The sequence below is a fragment of the Gobio gobio genome, assembly GCF_949357685.1.
Source record: "Gobio gobio genome assembly, chromosome: 9".
Classification (NCBI taxonomy): domain Eukaryota; kingdom Metazoa; phylum Chordata; class Actinopteri; order Cypriniformes; family Gobionidae; genus Gobio; species Gobio gobio.
The window spans coordinates 44,955,234-44,976,343 of NC_137115.1; the positions used below are offsets into that span (position 1 = coordinate 44,955,234).

The 21,110-nt window shown below is 38.6% G+C and overlaps 1 protein-coding gene across 2 annotated transcripts in view; it reads left to right on the top strand.

Annotated features, from left to right (window-relative positions):
* Positions 1-21,110, top strand: part of necab2 (N-terminal EF-hand calcium binding protein 2) — a gene marked incomplete at its 5' end in the record, with an annotated part of 130,975 nt that overhangs the window by 48,001 nt on the left and 61,864 nt on the right. For both annotated transcript variants that reach the window (XM_079825063.1, XM_079825064.1), the window contains 3 exons: positions 11,799-11,907; positions 18,443-18,468; positions 18,731-18,828. In XM_079825063.1, coding sequence (XP_079681189.1) covers positions 11,799-11,907; positions 18,443-18,468; positions 18,731-18,828 — 233 coding nt within the window. The remainder of the gene's footprint in view (positions 1-11,798; positions 11,908-18,442; positions 18,469-18,730; positions 18,829-21,110) is intronic.

Here is a 21,110-nt window from a genome sequence, read left to right on the forward strand (position 1 = left end):
ACTTCTTTCATTTTTTCTTTTTCATACATGTGTGTTTTGCCACAATTGGTCAAATAATTAGTCAATTTCATTCGTCATTACTACAAATAGGTAATTATGATACATGCAATGACTATCCATTATGACATGTAGACATTTTTTTCTTTCTGTACACAATAATGATCTTTTACATTATAATCCTTTTATTTTTAATATTTAGCCGCCTATAGGTGCATATTATAATAATATCTGTGCCGCCTATTGGCACATATTACTAACGCACCCTTTAAATAAAAAAAATACTGCGTTTTTTGTTGGTCAATGGCGCAGTCGTTTTCAGTTGCCTCAAAATAGCAATCCGCCAACAATGCGCCTGATCACACCTCGTTTTCAGACCAGCACGCCCATGGGCGAACAGATTGGCGCGAGTTAATTTGCTATTTAAACAGCAGGGGCACTGGACATGAAAATGATAACTGCATAGGGCTGAAACTAGCAAAAAACACTTGCGCCACGCCTGGCGTCGTATTGCGCCAGGTGTATGATAGGGCCCCAAAGTCTGGTCCAAAGACAAATGTACCAGTTTATAATGAATGACTTTGATGTGCCCGGTGCATATGTTGGATGAGTTTATTAACACAATTGTATGTTAGCCTGTCCAGTTGCTTACTCAGTCATGACACATAGCAACACAGCTAAAAGTATTCCTGATTTTTGATGTTCCTAATTTTTTTTGAAAGTAGTCTACTTTTACCTGTTGAACCGTAAGAGCTGTATTTGTAATGTTTGAGTCGGTGAGGGGTATTTTCAAGGTTGTTTGAAAATATGCCTTATTTTTGTCATTCTACTAGGTGCCACTAGTGTTTCAAAAACTACATAATTCACCTTTTAAATGACAATGTTGTGAAAAAGCGGTAAGTACAGATTATTTCACAGACAATTTCCAGGCAGTCTGGTGCACTTTTACTTCTGGAAATTGCATAGAAGCCAGTCAATCAGATTGGAACGGACGATTTTCAGATAGCGCTTGCTAGTTTTGTGTGCAGTAAACATCAGACAGTGAAGAAACTGTGAGTGGTCTGTCTGTGGGCAAACCTCTGGAGACCATGTCTCAGCCTCAGACGTCATGCCCACGGACTGTTAGCTGATCGTCGGATGCATAACGGACACAAAATGGGAAACACTTTGGGAGTTTCAAAGTCGTTATCCGATTGGTTGAATTCTACAGGATTTCCGGGAGAGATGTGTGTCACGTTCTTTATCGCTCTGCCGTTGTGATGCCAAACCCCTTTATTGAAGAAGTTGTTGTGTTTACAACTGTGACAATGAGTGCTTATCAGGATCAACTAACCACTGGATTTTCAAAAGTATGTGAAGTCCATGCCGCCATTGTTCCTCTTATTTCTCTTGGGTGATCCTTGGACAATGATTGCTGCAATGGAGTCCAGACCTGCTGCCGTCAGTCTGAAGGTCTTGCTACGTGAGACTGCTTGAGACCCAGAGTCGTTTCTCAACCAAAAAGTGTATTACTTTCTCTATGTTTTTCTTGAGAAGGTTGTTGGGTTGGTGCAGAGTTACAGTACTTCTGAGAGCGTTGCTTTCGAGATTTGCAGATTTGTAGCCCTCGCTTCTCTGTGCTAATGCACTTTTCTGGTGGCTGGGTCACACTAATAGGATTTCCATGTGAAATGCCCACTCAGGCAGCTGAGGTTAATGACTCATTTGAATGAATTATGATTGAATCAGATTTGTTAGATGAAGCATTAATTGATTCTGTCAGTGGTGCCGGGGATTAGGATTCACTCTTATTCAATCAGATCCTGGATCGGTTCTCATACGGCCATCCCTTATCTTCTTCACCGACACAGAGTGCAGTGAGCTATTGCATGTGGCGTATTAGCTGGTATCTTCATCACGAGGAGTTTAAACATTGCTCCTTAATTGTTTGCATGTTATTTGATTGATGGGGGATTTTTTTGGAGTAAATTGTGTTATTTTACTGCCGAATTTGACGTTCTGTTCATGAGTTTGCTCCTTGAGATTGTTTTCTTGTTTGTTTCAGAACTAAAACCAGTAAGATGCCACCCAAGAGCTTGAGCATGTTGTACAGACTCAGTAACACCTATTTCTATTTTGGCTCACTCTGCACAATTACACTGTTAGCAAAACATGTCTGTGCTGGAGACATATGGAAGTGGGAGGATGAGTTGGTAAATGTTTAGCATGTGCTGATGGGTCCTCTTTTGCCGCCATCAAACTGTTCAGACATATGGCTGAATCAAAACCCGGCGGACTACAAACAAAGGTGCTCGTTGTCCACCGCGGACAGACAGGCAATCTGTAGGCAGATAGATTAAATGATGCCTTGACAGACAGGCTTACAGTGAGACAGGCAGGTAGGGCTAGTTTTTTCAGCGTTGATCGATGTCACAGAGCAAGAGAATCTGACAGGCCTGTGAAAGGCTCTTTTACTGTTCATCCATCATTACTGAGTGGTGTCTTTGTGACAGGCCAGAGGGAGTGTGTGACTTTCATTTTAGTTTAGTTTTTGAGTTTATGGATGGATTGGGTGTGGGGGGGGGGGGGGTGCAGGTTTAAACAGTCTTTAGATTTCTGCTTCTGCATCCCAATAATTTCCAGCATCATTACGCTATGAGAAAGAGTCACACTATAAACTCTGTGATGTTTCTGATGCAGAAAGGACATTATTATTTCCAGACTGAGGTTGTTTATAACCATGAGCAATGACAAAATGAGAACAGGGCAATGAAAAGTAATACTTTTCTTCTAAAAGGTGAACTGAAATGTGTGTGGATCAGGGGTGTTTTCTCAGATTTTGCTAAATATGAGGTAAAACTTTCCAGTAGTGACACCAACAGATAAAGATGTTTTTTTCCCAGCATAGCCTTAAAACTATATGTTATGTAATTATATTCCATGTAAAAAATGTTTAAAAGAGAAATATAAAAAAATATTCAAATAGTAGGCTACATGCCTTTAATGTAGGGATGTACAAAATATCTGATTCGGTAATGTAAGAGTCGATATGCTGCTCATTTTCAATCTCTATTTGCATTTAGATTTCCTTTACAGTCAGCTAGCACTCACTTAGGGCCCTATCTTGCACCCAGCGCAATTGACTTTGTACACCGACGCATGTGTCATTCCTATTTTGCACCCGCGCAAAGCGCGCTTTTCCCTCCACAGAAGCACGTCGCTAAACTAGTGAATGAACTTGCGCTCCCTGGGCGGTTCAGCGCAAAAAAGGAGGCGTGTTCCGGCGCAAACAATCCCTGGTGCTATTTTGCTGTTCCATTAAACAATTGGCTTTATGCACAGCTGCATTACTTCCTGAACTTCAGCCAGCTCCTTTGTTTCCTGTCTACCATTATTGGACAAACTGATTAATCCAGGTGTGCCTGACCTCTGTAGTCACAACAACAATAATCAGACACACCTGGATTAATCAGTTTGTCCAATAATGGCAGACAGGAAACAAAGGAGCTGGCTGAAGTTCAGGAAGTAATGCAGCTGTGCATAAAGCCAATTGCGCCACTGACCAGAAAAAACCTAGTCTAAAGTCAGTGGCGCGCTGCGCGTTGTTCATTATGCTATTTTAAGGGCGCATGCTTGACCATAATGTATAGCGTGCACAACACGCATACACTTTGCTCATGTAATCTACACAGATGCAACAGTTATTTTTGCAAATCATAAATTGTTACACTAAAAAAATATTAACACATGAGATGACGGAAATCATTGTGGTGTGCCACGAAGATGTGAAAAAAAAGGCATAAATCTAGCTTACAAATTATTCAGGCTAATTGTAATAATTAAGGATAAGACCTGTTTGCCCAATATAGTGGCAAGACATATATGTATATAAGGACATCTGACAAATTGGTTTGTCCATCAAGAACCAGGAAAAAAAATCGACTAAAAAACTGAAAGACTGAAAAAAAAAAAGACTGAAATCACTTTTACCATAATGTACAACATTACAACTTCACTTCTCTGTCTTTCACTGCTCTTACAAGAACATCAGTCTCCTCGGCTGTGAACCGCTCCTGGCGTGCGCCTGGTAAATACGCCATAATAATAGCAATCCATAATGGAACTTACGCACCTGCTTTTAAAGGGAATGTTGGATGACGCTCTGATTGGTTTATTCACGTCACGCCCTAACCACACCTATGAATAATGAAGCCACTTCAGACCAACCCATTTTAGATTTGCGCCGGGCGCAAGAGCCATTTATCCCGCCGGGAAAATAGCAACAGCGCTGAGACCCGCCCACAAAGTTACTTGCGCTTCGCGCTTTGACACTTGCGTTTCAGATCGTTAGAATAGGGCCCTTAATGTTAATCTTTAAAACGCTTAAACTTTAATAACACTGCTAAATGTAGGTTAATGAACAACCATTTTAATACTCTACATTATAATATTGTGATGTCTAAATTCACTTGTAGCTTTTAAAATATGTCTTATTTGTTTAGACAAAATAGAATCAAAATACTCTACATTATAATATTGTGATGTCTAAATTCACTTGTAGCTTTTAAAACATGTCTTATTTGTTTAGACAAAATAGAATCAAATGGTACAGAATTTTAATCGATTATAGGTGGTGACATAATTACCTTTTATTGTATTTGCCATAATTGTAATAGTGATGCATTCCTACTTTAAAACAGAAACTCTGTAAACATGTGTAATTGGAACATGAATTTACATTGGCTTAAAAACAAACAAACGCAGAACCTCCTGATTACAGAAGTCAACCCCATGCCACTGGTGTGGATCGAGAGCAGAACATAGGAAAAGATGGGGTAGGGAAAGAGAAAAACAGAATGAAAGAGACAAAAATAAGGGCAAGCGCATGTACGATTAAGACGTCTCGGATCCCAAAGGTCTGCTCCTGTTCCTTTAGTTACCATGGCAACATGTACCCCAGTTCTCCCCGAAATGCGCTGAGAGATGAGAGATGGGAAGAGACGTGTTTGTAAGGAGGTGCTAAGATGTGCCGGGGCCATTGGTTGTGAAAAGTGCTAATTGCCTCCATTTCATAGGAAGTAGCGAGGTCTGTGACAGTGTCCAGTCCCTGAAGGCTCTTGCCTTCCTACACACATTAACTAAAACTTCACCTCTTGGTCCATTTCCACCTCCCAAAACCACTTACTCCATCTCTCAAGACAGAGGAATATTGCCTGTTTGATTTCCTCATCACCAAATTAAACTTTCTACTATTAAAGACAATTTATGTCACCATTTCTGTCCATCAAGCAGCATTGCAGTAGCCCAATGACTTTCCCATCTATAATCTCACTGCAACTGGACTGGTTTATGTGCCAAAGTCCGCATCTCTGGAGAATATAATGGTGACAGAGAAAAGATGAAGAGAGAGAACATCATGCCGGGCCATTACATGAAATATAATCCATCCCTCTACACTCAGTCAGAGGCAGCTAGAGGCAACAAAGTTCTCTATGAGAGATGTGTCACAGCGGTCAATAATCGTCCATCAACTGACTAGTTGAATTTTGAGATTGACTAGCTTGTCTATATTTTTTATATATTAAAGGTACACTCTACAGAAATTTTCTGTTACTGTTTGTAAACACAACATTCAGTAGCAGTCAATACGGCAGTTGCAACACAAGCAAATTGGCTTGGCGGAGCTTCCCGAGCTTCAGACACAGACAATAAAGTCCGCTCTCACATTTGCTGCATGTCATTATTGGCTGGAGTGACACACGCACAGGCCAAAGGCTACAGCCCAGCTCACGAGCACAGCAACTCAAGCAGAAAATAAGAAAATATATATATTTTTATAAGTAATGTTACTATACTAAATTCTGCACGATGGACCTTCAAATTGAAATACTTCCCGACCAAAATAAAGTCGCTGTTTGGATTTAAATAGGCAAATGCTTAATATGATCATTATGGCAGTGATTATTTTGTTTCTAGTATGTTATATGTTTGGTAACAGTTCTTCTAACTCTAATTGATGGACTGTGTAGCTTTTTATTTCTTAAACAACCATGTGGGCAGACAAATCATGGCCATATTCCAGGATGACAATGTAAAGATGCATCAGGCTCAGACTGAAGGAATGGTGCATGAACAATCATTTTCACATATTTGCAGACCTTAAATTCATTGAAAGTCTTTGGGAAGTGCTGGACTCTTGCATTGTCAATACAAGATCTTGACCAAAAATTGACACACCTCTTGATGGAAATGAATGTTGTGATGTTATTTCTATTTTTGGCTGGGCAGTGTATTTCACAATATTACTCTTTTTTTTTTTTACTGAACTGTATTTTTGATCAGATATTGCAGTCTTGGTGAGCATTAGAGACTTCTTTCAAAAGCATTACAAATCTTAACTTCTCTCCAAACTTTTAAATGGTAGTGTATATGTACAATATTAAAGGGTTAGTTCACCCAAAAATGAAAATTCTGTCATTAATTACTCACCCTCATGTCGTTGGACACCCGTAAGACCTCCGTTCATCTTCGGAACACAAATGAAGATATTTTTGTTGAAAGCTGATGGCTGAGAAAGGCTTCAGATAGGCCTCCATTGGCATTCAGTACATTTACACTCCCAAGACCCATAAAAGGCACTTAAAACGTCGTTACAAAGTCCATCTCACCACAGTGACTCTACAATAATTTTACGATGCGACGACAATAGTTTTTGTGCGCAAAAAAAAAATCAAAATAACACCTTTATCCAACTTGTTCTTGTCTTCCGTGTGTGCCTCCACGACGCATGCGCGAGAATATGACGCAGATCCGGCATTCGGACACATGACCCAGAAGCGATTTGTTTACAAGCAGAGGAAGACGTGCGTGTCTAAGCTGTTGAATTCTACATTGATCGTCTTTTAGGTCTCGGCGTAGTTCTCAAAATGGGAGCAAGTGTGCATTTCATGGATTCCCGAACCCCGGCGCTACGTCATATTCTCGCACATGCGTCGTGGAGGCACACACGGAAGACAAGAAGAGGTTGAATAAAGTCGTTATTTAGATTTTTTTTTTGCGCACAAAAACTATTGTCGTCGCATCGTAAAATGATTGTAGAGTCACTGTGGTGAGATGGACTTTGTAATCGGGATGGGCATTTCAAGCAAAAATGATATTCGAAGATCGCTGGGAATTATTCGATTTTTATTCGAAAATCGCAACTCCTCCCCCGCATGCACGCGTGTAAAGGCTACACACATAAACAGAGAGAGGGAGAGAGACCCTTCACACTCTCAATCTGTATGATAACAAACTGTTTAATTCATTAGGGAATAGGCTATATCAACTCAAGCCATATTATTGTAACATGCTGAAACATATGACTGTAATGTGACATCGCCCCAAGTTACCTGATAAATGCCACAAGTCTACAGCGTGCGCGTGAGACGATGTGTTATTCTTCTGTTGTCTCAGGGCGCTTTTACTCTGGCATTTTAGTTCGGAATGGGGCACGGTTAGCATGAAAAATTGCTAATGTGAAAGCTTACCTACAGAGCTTGGTGTGCACTGAGGTGCCGAACCCGAGAACACACTACCGGAGTTCGGTTGCTCTCGGAGCTGAGCCGTGATTCACGTGAATGTGCACCCGGGTGCACACTTGTTGTGGAAGAAAGTAACCAGCGCATGCGTTTTAGCCGATTACAATGTCATTAGTTCAATAACATACACGTAAGAGATGATAGTGTTGATGATTTAGCTGAGATACGATCGCGAGAGCGAGCCTGCAGTGTATTCGCGCATAGAGTGCAATCAGGGCAGCAAATTAATGGCAATTCACCGTCTCCTCAAAAGAGTCTGTTTGCAAGCAGCAAAGCCGCCTTCAAGCGACACACATACGGTAAACCCAAGTGTCGTTTACTCAGCTGCACATAATAGCACCAAATTAATTGAAAAAAGCCCAATATATTGACCCGCGTTCTGTTTTCTATCACGCCCGTGCACGTTTGTGATGACGTAAGATGAACGCAAACGCACCAGGGTTCAAGTTGAGTGTGAAACCAGACCAACACTGCGGAGGCGGAGGGAAGAATCAGACTCGGACCGCAGAAAAAGTGTCCAGTATAAAACACCCTGAGAGCGGACTGGCAGCTTTTAGGAGCGTTATTGGCAGCGCCTCTGGTTACATGAACGCGTCAGCACCACATCAGCACCGACAACATGGGGATTTTTTTTAACGTTAATCGCACATACTATTCGATATTCTATAATTAAATAACTAATCGAATATTCGAAAATCGCGACCCATCCCTACTTTGTAACGACGTTTTAAGTGCCTTTTATGGGTCTTGGGAGTTTAAATGTACTGAATCCCAATGGAGGCCTATCTGAGGCCTTTCGCAGCCATCAGCTTTCAACAAAAATATCTTCATTTGTGTTCCGAAGATGAACAAAGGTCTTACGGGTGTCGAACGACATGAGGGTGAGTAATTAATGACATAATTTTCATTTTTGGGTGAACTAACCCTTTTAAGTTTCAAATAAGACTAGGTTTTAGGCTTTGGTTCTGTGTAAATTAAAAGCTGCCATTGTCATGATATTCTTACTGTGTCAAATGAGACTTTGCACTTTTAAATCCCACTGAAAGGCCATTCACATTATCTGGAAAGATAAACCGTTTCTGTCCATCAAGCAAGCAGCATTTCAGTAGCTCATCTGCAGTTTAGGTGAGGGCAGCAATTCCAAGGTAATTGCACAGCAGGACTGTTCGCTCTTAAATAGCTCTGCAAGAAAATAAAAATCTCTCTTTCTAACCAGCATCATGCAAACAATGATCATTGACATTAAATACTGGTTGAACAAGATTAATTTGTCAACCCAACCCAGTGCAAAGAGGTTTATTGACTCATTAAGATCTATTACATGTGTAGTGTTACTGCGATGCATCATCTGTCATCAGGGCACAATGCTGAACGTAGAAACTGGGGAAGTCTGTTTCCTGAGCTAGCAATTCTTCCAGAGGAAAAGATAAGAAAAGTGGGTCACTGCCTAATTAAGGGCTGGGTTCCCCGTGCTCCTCAGCCTTTGCATAAAGATGGGGAAAGACAGAGACACACTCCATGTAAGAGCTGTGGTTTTTACAGAATGATCTGCTTTTGATTTTGCTTCCCTTCAGCCTTCACTTTCTAACTGTTAGGCATGTAATGGTGACGGAAAGAATGAGAACATTATGGAGGTAGAGAAAGAAAAAACACAAAGGTAAAGATAGGGTGTTTTCTATAAAGAGCAGAATGGTTAAAGGTCATGTGCATTGCTGTGTGTTGCAGGTGTTCATAGAACTGCACTGACAAGCCAGGAGTTGTTCCCATTTCCAGTAAAAGCTTTTGGGTTTTGAAACTACAATTCAATAGTTTCTTTGGAAACAATGATTGGCAGCACCTACTTTCATATTGTATTTCGGCTTCAGTTTGTCCAATAAGCGTAGGGTTTTCTTCAAGGACAAATCCAGGGTGATGAATATTTAATTTCAGCCAGCATTGACTGCATCTGAGACTTCTATTTGTAACACCCCTCTTTTTCACCGACCTTTTCTCAACCCTTCAACACCGAGGAAGCCAATACAATATATGCTTCTAGTAGCCTTCTGTCTCTATTTACTGGTGATGCTTTAAAAATGTTCCTACATCTATACAGTTACCATGAGGATCAATAAGAATTTTTTATAAAATTTTTAGACACTTTAAATTGATCAAAAGTGGCTGTAAATATTTCTATTTCAAATAAATTGTTCTTCTGAACACTATATTCATCAGAAAAACGGAAAAATGTATTGCAGTTTCCCAAAAAAATATTAAACGCCACAACCGCAACTGCTATCAGCATTGATAATAAGAAGAATTGTTTCTTGTATAGCAAATCAGCATATTAGAATGATTTCTGAAGGATCATATGACAATTCAGCTTTGCCATCACAGGATTTGCCATCACATTTTAAAATTAAATTAAAACTGTAATAATATTTCATAATATTACTGTTTTTACTGTATTTTTGATGAGAAATAAATACTATGGTGAGCATAAGAGATTTCTTTTAAATATATGTTCTTTAAAATAAGTATACTATATACACACTATATGGACAAAAGTATTGGGACACACCTCTTAATTATTGTATCAGGTGTTTCAATCATTGACTCATTGCCACAGGTGTATAAAATAAAGCACCTAGCCATGCAGTCTGTATTTACAAACATTTACAAACAAAAAAATGGGTAGCTCTTAAGAGTTTGGTGAATGCAAGCATTATACTGTGATAGGATGCCTCTCATGAAATGTCCTCCCTGCTAGAAATTCCACAGTCAACTGTAAGTGGTATTATTGGAAAGTGAAAGCGATTAGGAACAGCAGCCACGAAGCAGAAGACCATGTAAAGCTATGATGATTCCATAGCTGAAGAATTTCAGACTTCCACTGGCATTAAAATCAACACAAAAACTGGGCAGAGGGAGCTTCATGGAATGGGTTTCCTTGGCCGACGAGCTGCATGCAAGCCTCACATCATCAGTACAATGCCAAGTGTCAGATGGAGAGGTCTAAAGCACGTCACCACTGAACTCTGGAGAAGTGGAAACATGTTCTGTGGAGTGTAAAATCATGCTTCTCTGTTTGGCAGTCTGGGTTTGGCGGCTGCCAGGAGACTGTTAAGTGCCTGACTGCATTGTGCCAAACTGTAAAGTTTGGTGTAGTAGGGATAATGGTATTTCAGTGGTTAGGCTAGGCTCCTTACTTCCAGTGAAGGGAAATCTTAATGCTTTAGCATACCAAGGCATTTTGGACAGTGCTATGTTTCCATCTTTGTGGGAACATTTTAGGGAATGCCCTTTTCTATTTCAGATGAGTTTGGTGTGCAAGAACCTGAATTCGCACAGAGCTCTGACCTCAACCCCACGATACACCTTTGGGATGGACTGGAACAGAGATTGCGAGCAGTGCCTGACCTCGCAAAATTCTCTATAAAATTCCCACAGAAACATTCCAAAATCTTGTGGAAATCATTGCCAGAAGAGCGGAAGCTGTTAAAGCTGCAAAGGAGGGACCGACTTTCTATGTATTTAGAATGCAATGTCATTACAGTCCCCGTTGGTGTAATGGTCAGGTGTCCCAATACTTTTGTCCATATAGTGTATGAATGTATTAGAATTTGAATAACCAAAACATACAAGTTCTGCATTAAGAATGGCACACTAGGCTTACTCATTTTGATGTGCATCTATAGAGAGCATAAGCATTCATCTGCAAAGAGTGACAAACAGCTATAACGAAGAGATTGTGCAGAAAACCCTTGGTGGAGATGGTTTGGGCATGTATTATGTTAATTACTAACTGTGGGCTCTCATTTCTTCATTAAGAATAATCCGGATTCATTAACATTAGCACAAGGGTTAAGAAAAAAATTAATGCGTGTACACACTTAAATCCAGCTATTTTGTGTGAGAACATTTTCTGTGCATACTATTATTAAGAATGCTTTGTGCACATGTAGTTATTAGTTAATGAGACACATATGAGTGTATGGAACACATAGGTTATGGAATAAAAAGACTGTCAAGAATAAATAAAATTTGTACGTGCGTGTTTCTAAAAACTGTACAAAATCAGTGAGTGTAATAAGTCACATTATACACTGATTGTACTTGTGATGCTGTGACTGACCGGGACCGCAGCCTGTTCTACCTGTTAAGATGTAGTTACTGAAATACCCATGGCGCTGATGCACAGTTCTGTTTGGTGTGTTAAAAATGAATGAGGCGTGCAGTTAAAATCTCTTCTCTTTCCCCCTGCAGATGATGGAAAGCTCTCCCTTGATGAATTCCAGGCTTTCTTCTCTGATGGGACTCTGAATGAAGAGGAGCTGGAAAAACTGTTTCACACCATTGACTCTGATAACACCAGGTGATTACAGACACACAACTCTGAACAGATCTCGGTCACAATAGAAGACAACAGAGGGGCAATAAGATTAGGAAACAATATGACATTGGTTTACATTGGTCAGGGAATGATCCAGAATGACAAAAAATGAATGGATCATTGTTTCTCAATTCATTTCATGTTGTGTGTGCACATCCCGTACAAGTTGTTATTTGTTCCAGTACACACATTAAAGCTATGTTTAGCATTGTCTTAGTTCACAACATTAAGTATTATCCATTTGTCTATGAGAATCTAGTCAGTGGCGGTGCATGGATGAGGTGACATTCACCTACAGCACAAGCTTTACCTCATGCAAGCTGCCTTGCAAAACACTGTAATTGTTTCATCAGTTTTGGCCCTGTGGACTTTCAGAAAAAAAAAAATCTAACCTTCACACTCTCAGTAGTTTATTTAACTAGTCTGCTTTTGTCTCCTTTGTCTTGCTAAGGCTAATTTCAAGACCTAGCTTCTAGGGGTGTAACGATACATCGTTATATTGAGATATCGCAATATAAAAATGCGACAATATGTTTCAACGATGATTTGCGATTATAGAGTTAGTTTCATCTAAGGCTGAGCTTATTGTATTTATAAGGTATAATTCACCCAAAACAGTAAATTCTATCATCATGTACGCACCCTCATGTCGTTTCAAACCTATACGATTTTTTTATGAAACCTGAGAGATTTCTGTCCCTCCATTTAAAAAAGTCCATTCCTCTAAAACTTAAAAGATCCAACAAAAATGTCATAAAGGCATCGTAAAAAATTATCAAATGAGTGGTCTAATCCTAATCCAAAGTCTCCTGAAGAGACACGATGGGCCCTATTTTACTGATTAAAGCATTGCGCAGGTGCACAGGGCGTGTTCGAATCCACTTTTGCTAGTTTAACGACGGAAAAAATGGTCCAAAAGGGTTGTCCCTAGTCTCTTAATGAGTCATGGGTGTATTTTGGATGTAACATGCAATAAACCAATCAGAGTGTCATCTCCCATTCCCTTTAAAAGCACTTGCTTGCATACCATGGCTGATTGCTATTTACATGGCGGAATATAGACACCCTCAACCTGACGAGTCAGTTTAAATGCATGTGTGTATTGCCACAGTTGGTCAAATAATTTGCCAATTTCATTGGTCATTACAACAAATAGGTAATTATGATACATGCAATGAACTATACATTATGATATTTTTATCTTTATGCACACTATAATAATCTTTTACAATGTAATCCTTTTGTTTGTGTGCTGCTGCGCGTCACTGTGTGTGTAACAAGCAGAGTGGTCACACGTTGTGTACCTGCCTATAGGCGCATTACTAACGGGCCCTTTAAATAACCCCAAAAATACTTCACTATTGACTTTAGACCAAGTTTCAGTTGGTCAATAGCGCAGTCGTTTTCAGTTGCCTCAAAATAGCAATGAGCCAACAATGCGCCTGAACATACCTCGTTTTCAGAACAGCGTCTGAGAGAGAGTAAATGCATAATTTAAATTTTTGGATGAACTAACCATTTACAGTTTGGGAATAGTAATTTTGACATGCTCTCATGCAATTAAAACTGTGATTGATTGCATTGATCATCTGAAGCACATTTGTGCATTAAATTACTATATATTGGATGGTGAATGTAATGTATAATAGGGAATATTTGTGGGACCTGATAATAATAAAATAATAATATTATTTTAATAATAATAAAGTAATAATAATAATAATAAAAAACTCTTCTTAATTTTGGCTTAGAATATTGTGATAGTATCGTATCGTGGGTTAATTACTGTGATTTGTATCGAATTGTTACATGAGTAAATTTTAAAGGAATCGTTCATCCAAAAATGAAAATTATCCCATTATTTACTCACCCTTAAGCCGTCCTAGGTGTTCAGGATTCACAATATAGTCGAGTTGTGGCGGAAGGGTGACCTCTGACCCAATGTATGACAGGCGTAAGCTTAGGTTAGATTAAACGGCTCCCGTGAAAACTATGCAACTCTCCCGTGAACGCATGTACGGCTGTTGCCGGAAGCCAGTGATTATAGTTTATAAAGTTTTAAATATGGACATTTACACTTACAAAAGCCCATCACTTCACTTCAGAAGGCATTTATTAACCCCCTGGAGTCATACAGATTATTTTTATGATGGATAAATGTGCTTTTTGGAGCTTCAAAAACTATTCAATGCCATTACAACGCTGGGAAGAGCCAGGATATTGTTTAATATAACTCTGATTATGTTCGGCTAAAATGAGAAAGTCATTTACACCTAGGATGGCTTGAGGGTGAGTAAATTATGGGATCATATTCATTTTTGGGTGAACTATTCCTTTAAAGTAATCAAATTGCACAAAAATATAATTAAAATATTTGTTAATGGTAATACTTTTATGACGGATTTTCTCATTTTATGATTAAAAGTCTGGTTCTACGTAATAAAATGTACTCACTGGGACATAAAATTATCCATATTTGGAGAAATGCTGTACACTCTTTGGAAGTTGTGGGGTGGATATCTTTTATGTACCATGATCGTCAAATCATGGTTCCCAATTTAACCTCCTATTATAGTTAATGGTTTCTCATGAACCAGGCAGAAACATGAGGCAGATTTCATTTTGATGGACATAATGAAGGTTAATGGACAGCAAGAAAAGGGGAAAAAAGACAGTGACTGATGAGGGATAAAGGAATGAGGTGAACAGGGACTAGACCCTTTAGAACAGCTTATATATTTACTTCTCTGGGCTCAGAACATTGCTTTACTCTCTCTCTCTCTCTCTCTCTCTGTCTCTCTCAAAGTTTTGTGTTTGGAAAGTGTCTTACTGTCATGGCGACTGCATCTGTCTCATCTATAGTGATCTGCTGTCAGATCTCTCTCTCTCTCTTTCTGTTCTCTGTCTCTCACACACCCTATTTCTCAGTGTTTGTGTGTATAGGTGTGTGTGCTGGTCTCTAGAGGCAGAGCATCTCCAGTGTGTGTATGTGTCTGTGTGTGTTGTCTTTAATCACATTTCAGAATGAATTATGTAAAAAAGGAGGAGAAGTCTGCAGCTGCTAGGATGCGTTCGCTACTCTCAGGTCCAGCACAGCCTTCTCTCTAAATAATGAACCACCAGAGCCCATAAGGACTGGTGCAGTGAAAGGGATGGAGACAAGAGGGCTAGATGATGAGATGGGGGGAGGGTTGGGATAGACACTGGGGTGGGGGGTGCTGAGAGAGACTGAGGTGGGTGAAGCTCAAATGGAGGAATAAAATTGAGAGCTTAATGCATGTCACCTTTTTGTGCTTGTTTCTCATTTACACTCATGTTGTAGATTTAAAATGAAACATGCATCGTTCATCTTTTGTCCTCCTTTTATCTAAATATCATGCTGATGGTCAAAATTTTTACAGCGCTCTAACCAGGTGCAACTATGGAAAATCAGATTTATAGAGACCATGACGAGCAACGGGACATTTTGTTATTTGTGTGGAGTCATGGTTAGTCCTGCCCATTATGAAATCTCATTGGTCAAAGATTTTGCTCCTCATTATATATTAAAGTCAATGCTAATGTCTGTTTGCAAATCATTTAATTTCCTCATTTTACACATTTCTATGTAAAGCATGATACTCAACAAAAAAAATCAAGAATTTTATTGACCAAGAATGGCTTGGATTGTGAAAAGTGGGCATTACATACCAGAATAGAGCGTGACTGAATGCGTGTTGGCTAAAAGAGTGCTTTAAAAAGCTATTGGTTAACATGATATATTAGCACTTGCAGCCTAAGTGACGCCAGGAAGTCATTTGAGGGGAAGAACCAGTGATTATAGTTTGATTAAATATTACAAAGACATTTTTTTTTTTTTTTTTTAATAACATGCATAGATGAATAATTCACACTGAGACCTGGAACATGCATTAAGAATAGTAAATAGGCTCAATTTCATGTTGACTCCCTTCATCCATCAACATACTGGACAGAAAATAATAACACTAATGAAGATAATCACCTCACTATGTAGCTTATAAAGCTCTTTCTGATCACGATTATGATTCTTATCTAGCACAGTGCTAATGGGTATGAAGTAGACAGAGAACAGAGAGTACATTCACTGTATTATACAAAGGAGAGTTTTCCCATCTCTTTTGTCCTCTGAGGAGTTGGGCGTACTCTTTATGGCCACGTTCACACAGCAGCAGGATACGGTTGTCAGTCCTGTATTTGAGTTTATTTATGGGAGTGGCAACCGAATTCTATAAAAAAAAAACACCCTTAAATTATCTGGATTCAATACCGCATTTTAACTCACACACACTGCGTGAACAGAACTGAACTGGACAATCAGTTCATACAGTCTCATACAGTGCGAGAGAGCCGCTCTGGACTGGACAAACATGTGTCTACCTTGTGTTGTGTGTTTTTGTGTGTGGTTTCAGTAACTTACAGCGAGATATAAACTGTGTGTCATCTGAAGGTTTATAGACCCAGTCACTGTTCTCCGCCGGAGCTGCTCCTGTCAGTTTTGTGTTCTACTCATGAGCTCTCCACTCTCCACACAGATATAAAAGTCATTAAATGAAGATTTGACGGATTAACTTGTGGCTCGATTGGACTCTTGTCGTGTCAAAAGTGACTTTTCAGTTTTATGGATGTCACCATCTTTGATATTACTTTGGTCACTGTCGCTATGGCTACTGGTAAGAGAATACAGGCTTGACTCCAGTTGCACGTTCATACAGACAGTATTCGAGACGCTACTGTAAGTTGCTGTGCGATCGGGGCATTTTGAGTCTCACACCAGTAAGTGAATGCGGTTGTCAATCCCAAAAGCTGACAGTGTGAACGTAGTCTACTTGACAGGCAAGGTGTCGAGAGTGCAGTAGCACTGCAAGAAGAGAGGATTGTTAGCCATGTTCGCTCTCAATGCTCACCCCACACCTGTAAATGTCATACTGTATATCTTTTTTATGTATCCTTTTACTGATGCCATCTCCATTTTAACAAGTGAGGGAAAGTATAAAGAGTAGAGAAATGATAAATGCACAAGCATCCTAAGAGGATGAATCATTGAAAGGGCAACTGGAATCTGTAAAAGAATGGTTTTCTGTAGCTTGTGTCTCTCATTGTAATATTTTTCTCCTTTTCTTTGCTTTGTTTTGTTTCTAGTAGGGATGCACCATATATATCGGCCACAGTATCGGTATCGGCTGATTTATGTTCATTTTTAATGTTATCGTTATATGTCTGATAAGAAAATTTGGCTGATATATAAAGCTGATGAATAATGGATTATTTCCTTCAGCTGAGACGCTTCAGATGCGCACTGTTAGCCATGATTGTTTTTAATTGCTTGCAATATGATTGAAATCAACTAAAGGAAAATACAGTTAAGTGCAACATGTGCAGTGTCATAGACTACATAAAATTACAATAAGGACATTATAATTGTGTGTTTGGGATATGGATTTTAATGGTGAGACCTGAGTTTTTGTAATCAGGCTCTCAAAAATTATGTAAAAATTTGGATTTAGATTTATCGGCCAAAATGTTGGTTATCGGCTTTCAAATATAAAGAATTATCGGTACCGGCCAAAATTTTCATATGGGTGCATCCCTAGTTTCTAGTAGTTGCCAGTATGAGTACTTTTTGTGGCATTGTATATCACAGTAGAGTTAGTTTTATAGGAATAAAAAAATCCAGTCAATTACTTTGAAATGTTAGTTTAGTTCCTTTACCTCATTTGATTGTTTTTATTTTTTGTTATTTAGAACTTGATAGATGCAAACTACTGGCAATAGTATAAAATACATAACCAACTTTGGTATTATATATTGTATAAAACTTGACTTAATACATAAAACATTACAACTAATATCAAACAGATAGAAACATTAAAACCAATATACCCAGCAACTTTTTTGGTTCGCCAGGAAAGTTTTCTTAACGGAAATAGAACGCTAGTTTTTGGTTTGTAGAACGTTATTCTAACGTTACTTTAACGTTCCCCTATCATTATTCTAACGTTCTCAAAACATTCCCCTAACCTCTATACTTCAATATCATTACCCCGCTGTACGTCAGAAATGATCCAGCACATCCACCACCCAGTATAGTATAAATGTTATGGAAGATGGATGTATGGACGGTTATAATCAGTTTTATACAAACCATATCTTGTTTTTATTTATGGTTTAATTAATAAAAGGAACCGAAGCACATCAATATTAAATCAGATTAAATTTGTCCAATGCATCTGTCCATTCATCAGTGTCAAATCATTAATTCATTCTGTTGAAACTGGTAACTTCGAGGTCTGCCGAGGATCTGGTTTCGAAAATAACATATGCTTAAGTTTTTTGTATTTTATTGAGGATCCATGTAAATAGATAGTTTATGCCCACTGTTGTAGAACGATGTAATGTGTGATTTGTGCTGGATTTTTCCCCTGTTTCTTATCCCTTTCCTCTCCTGCCTCTTCTGTTCTGTCTTTCTGTATGCTACGCATTTCCTGTGATGTGTTAGTAATGTCGACACCAAGGAACTATGTGGTGAGTATCAGAAAAGAAACTGTCTGTTTGTGTTAGAGTCACAAAGAATTCAGTTTTCCTTGCAAGCAAGTATTTTTACTTGAATACAGTTGTGTAGTATATTTACTGATTTACAATATATGGACCAAGCAATATTTGTTTAGTCATTCAACCTAGTGTCAGTTACAACGTTTGTCAGTGGATTGTGCACAATTTCTGTTTTGGAATATTTTTGGAAAATAATGCATAATTCAGTCCTACCTTATCTCTCTCTGTTCATTAGACTACTTTGCCAACCACATGGGAGATTATGAAGGTGTGCTGGCCTCCCTAGAGACACTCAACCTGGCAATTCTCAAAGCCATGGACTTCACCAAGAAGGTTAGTAATGTGCCAAAAACAGACTAAATTGTATCTCTCCTACGTTTTTGCCAATACAAGGTCCAATAACATACATTGAGATTTTTGAAAACATGCACATTTATATTAAAGCATTCCTGGTTTAGCTCTGCTCCTAAATCATAGCATGGATCAGATGTGTCTTCGGGGATCTATAAAGAGAAAACCCATCTCCTATAAGTATACTACAGTAAATCCTTCCTCAGATGAGGAATAGATATTGAGAGAGGAATGTATGTTAATGCAGTCTCTCCTACTCGTCTAAATATAACCTCTCGTTTCAAGGCTTGGCTTGCATATTCTGTTTGTGGTTTTCTTCTCATTAGCAAGCTGGTGCTCAGTTAGACAGGGCTGCAGATTACTGAGCTGTGGCCATCACAAATATGTGCCTCTCTCTTCCTTTCCGTTTCTAACCGAGTGTGTAATCTGATTTATAGAAGAGATTAAAACCCGGTCTCTCTCTGTTTTTTTTTTTTCTTCCTCCGGCTCGTTTTGTATCAATCTTTGAGTGTATTCCTCCCTCCTCCTCGTATTTCACACTTCCCACTGGCTCGCTGGAGAATTTAATTGATGTTACTAAGGTCCTTGTTAATACAGCAGGTTAGAGTTCTTAAATACCTGGATGAGTGATAGTTGAAAAATATCTATCCCAATATAGAGTTTACCCTTTAAAAATGTATGGCCCATTTAGTGTGCAGTTATTAGTGTTTGTTTGGTCTATGTGGGCGTAAGCTTTACAGACAAACACTTGTGTTTTAATGCGGCTGGCTGATTGCAAACAAACCTTCATTGATTTCGCAAAGCAAATTATTGCACCCTGTGATTTTTCACTACCCCTACATTTGCATTTCTGTTCTCGACAGGTGGTTTCTTACCAAAGCCACACACAATTGCACAATTTTCTCTTTTAATTCTTTTTTCTCTAGCAAACGCAGTAGTGTTCTGCTTGTGTTTTTGCATCTTCAGACATGTTATTCCTAATCTTACCTGAGTATAATGTAATGCTCATATTCGTTTTTAGACCGTGTAGATGTATGTTGATGGGTCATCAGGGGGCTGCAAAGGAGTGCTATTGGAGAGAAAGTAACAAAGGTATTTTTACACCTTTCAAAGTTAATGTGTTTGAGATATTATTTAATCTGTTCAATATAATGCAAAATTGGATATTTTTACTGTTTCATCCTTCTTTCTAAAAACTGAGATTAATCTCATAATCTATTATTCTATTGACAGCTTTAGTTTTTAATGGAAATAAATAAAACGATTTTTATACTATTATTTGAATTATTTATTTTATATACCTTGTATCGCTCTAATAGTGAGTAGTTAAACAATACAAATAATTGTCACGATCATGTCCTGTTTAGTTTCATTGTCATGTTCTGTTTCTGTCCGAGTTGTTCATCTGTTACCATGGTTTCTAATTAGTTTTGCACCTGTTCCTTGTTTTGTTGATTATTCTTTGTGTATGGGGCCATTTACACAACATCATTTTTAACTAAAAACTAAACTTTTTATTCGTTTTGGCCGTTCATGTACATGACCATAGCGTTTTGGGGGCCTGAAAACAGAAACTTATGAAAACGGGATGGAAAGTGCAAATTTTTTAAAACGATACTGTCTCCGTGTAAACTACAAAAAAGTGAATTTGTAAAAAACGTGACATCATGCACATGCGTATTATGTGTTCAGCCTATAGGTGTGTATTTTCTAGTTATTTTCGCAGATCCTTATGAATGGGGATCGTTTTGATAACGTAGTTGTCGGTACATGGAAAGGAAAAACGTTTCCATTTTTAATACAGCGTTGTGTAAACATACCCTATATAAGCCCTCAGTTCTTGTTATTCTTTGTTCGGTGTCATTAATGTTCATTAAAGTCTCTGTATTTCCTGTTCATTCTGTGTCACGCACCTTCTTTGGATTTATGCTACACAGCAAGTGACAATGATAACTTAATACAAATTATATATATTATTTATTTAATCCGTACTTTTGGCTTTAGTATAACAGCAATATAAACTAGAATGTACATTTCCTGAAGAAAATGTGAGTGGTGCTTGCAGTGGCAAAACTCGCCACCCGGATGCTACTGGGATGCAAAAAAGCCAAGCAACATGTCTGTAGGTTGTTCTGGGACAGAGATATAGGTCTTGGTAAACGGTTGCTAGGGTACTCTGTTTGGTTGCTATGGAGTGGCTTGGCAGCATCCAATGATGATACTGCTTGTCAGTATGAATGATATAAACCAACCCCCATGTCTCT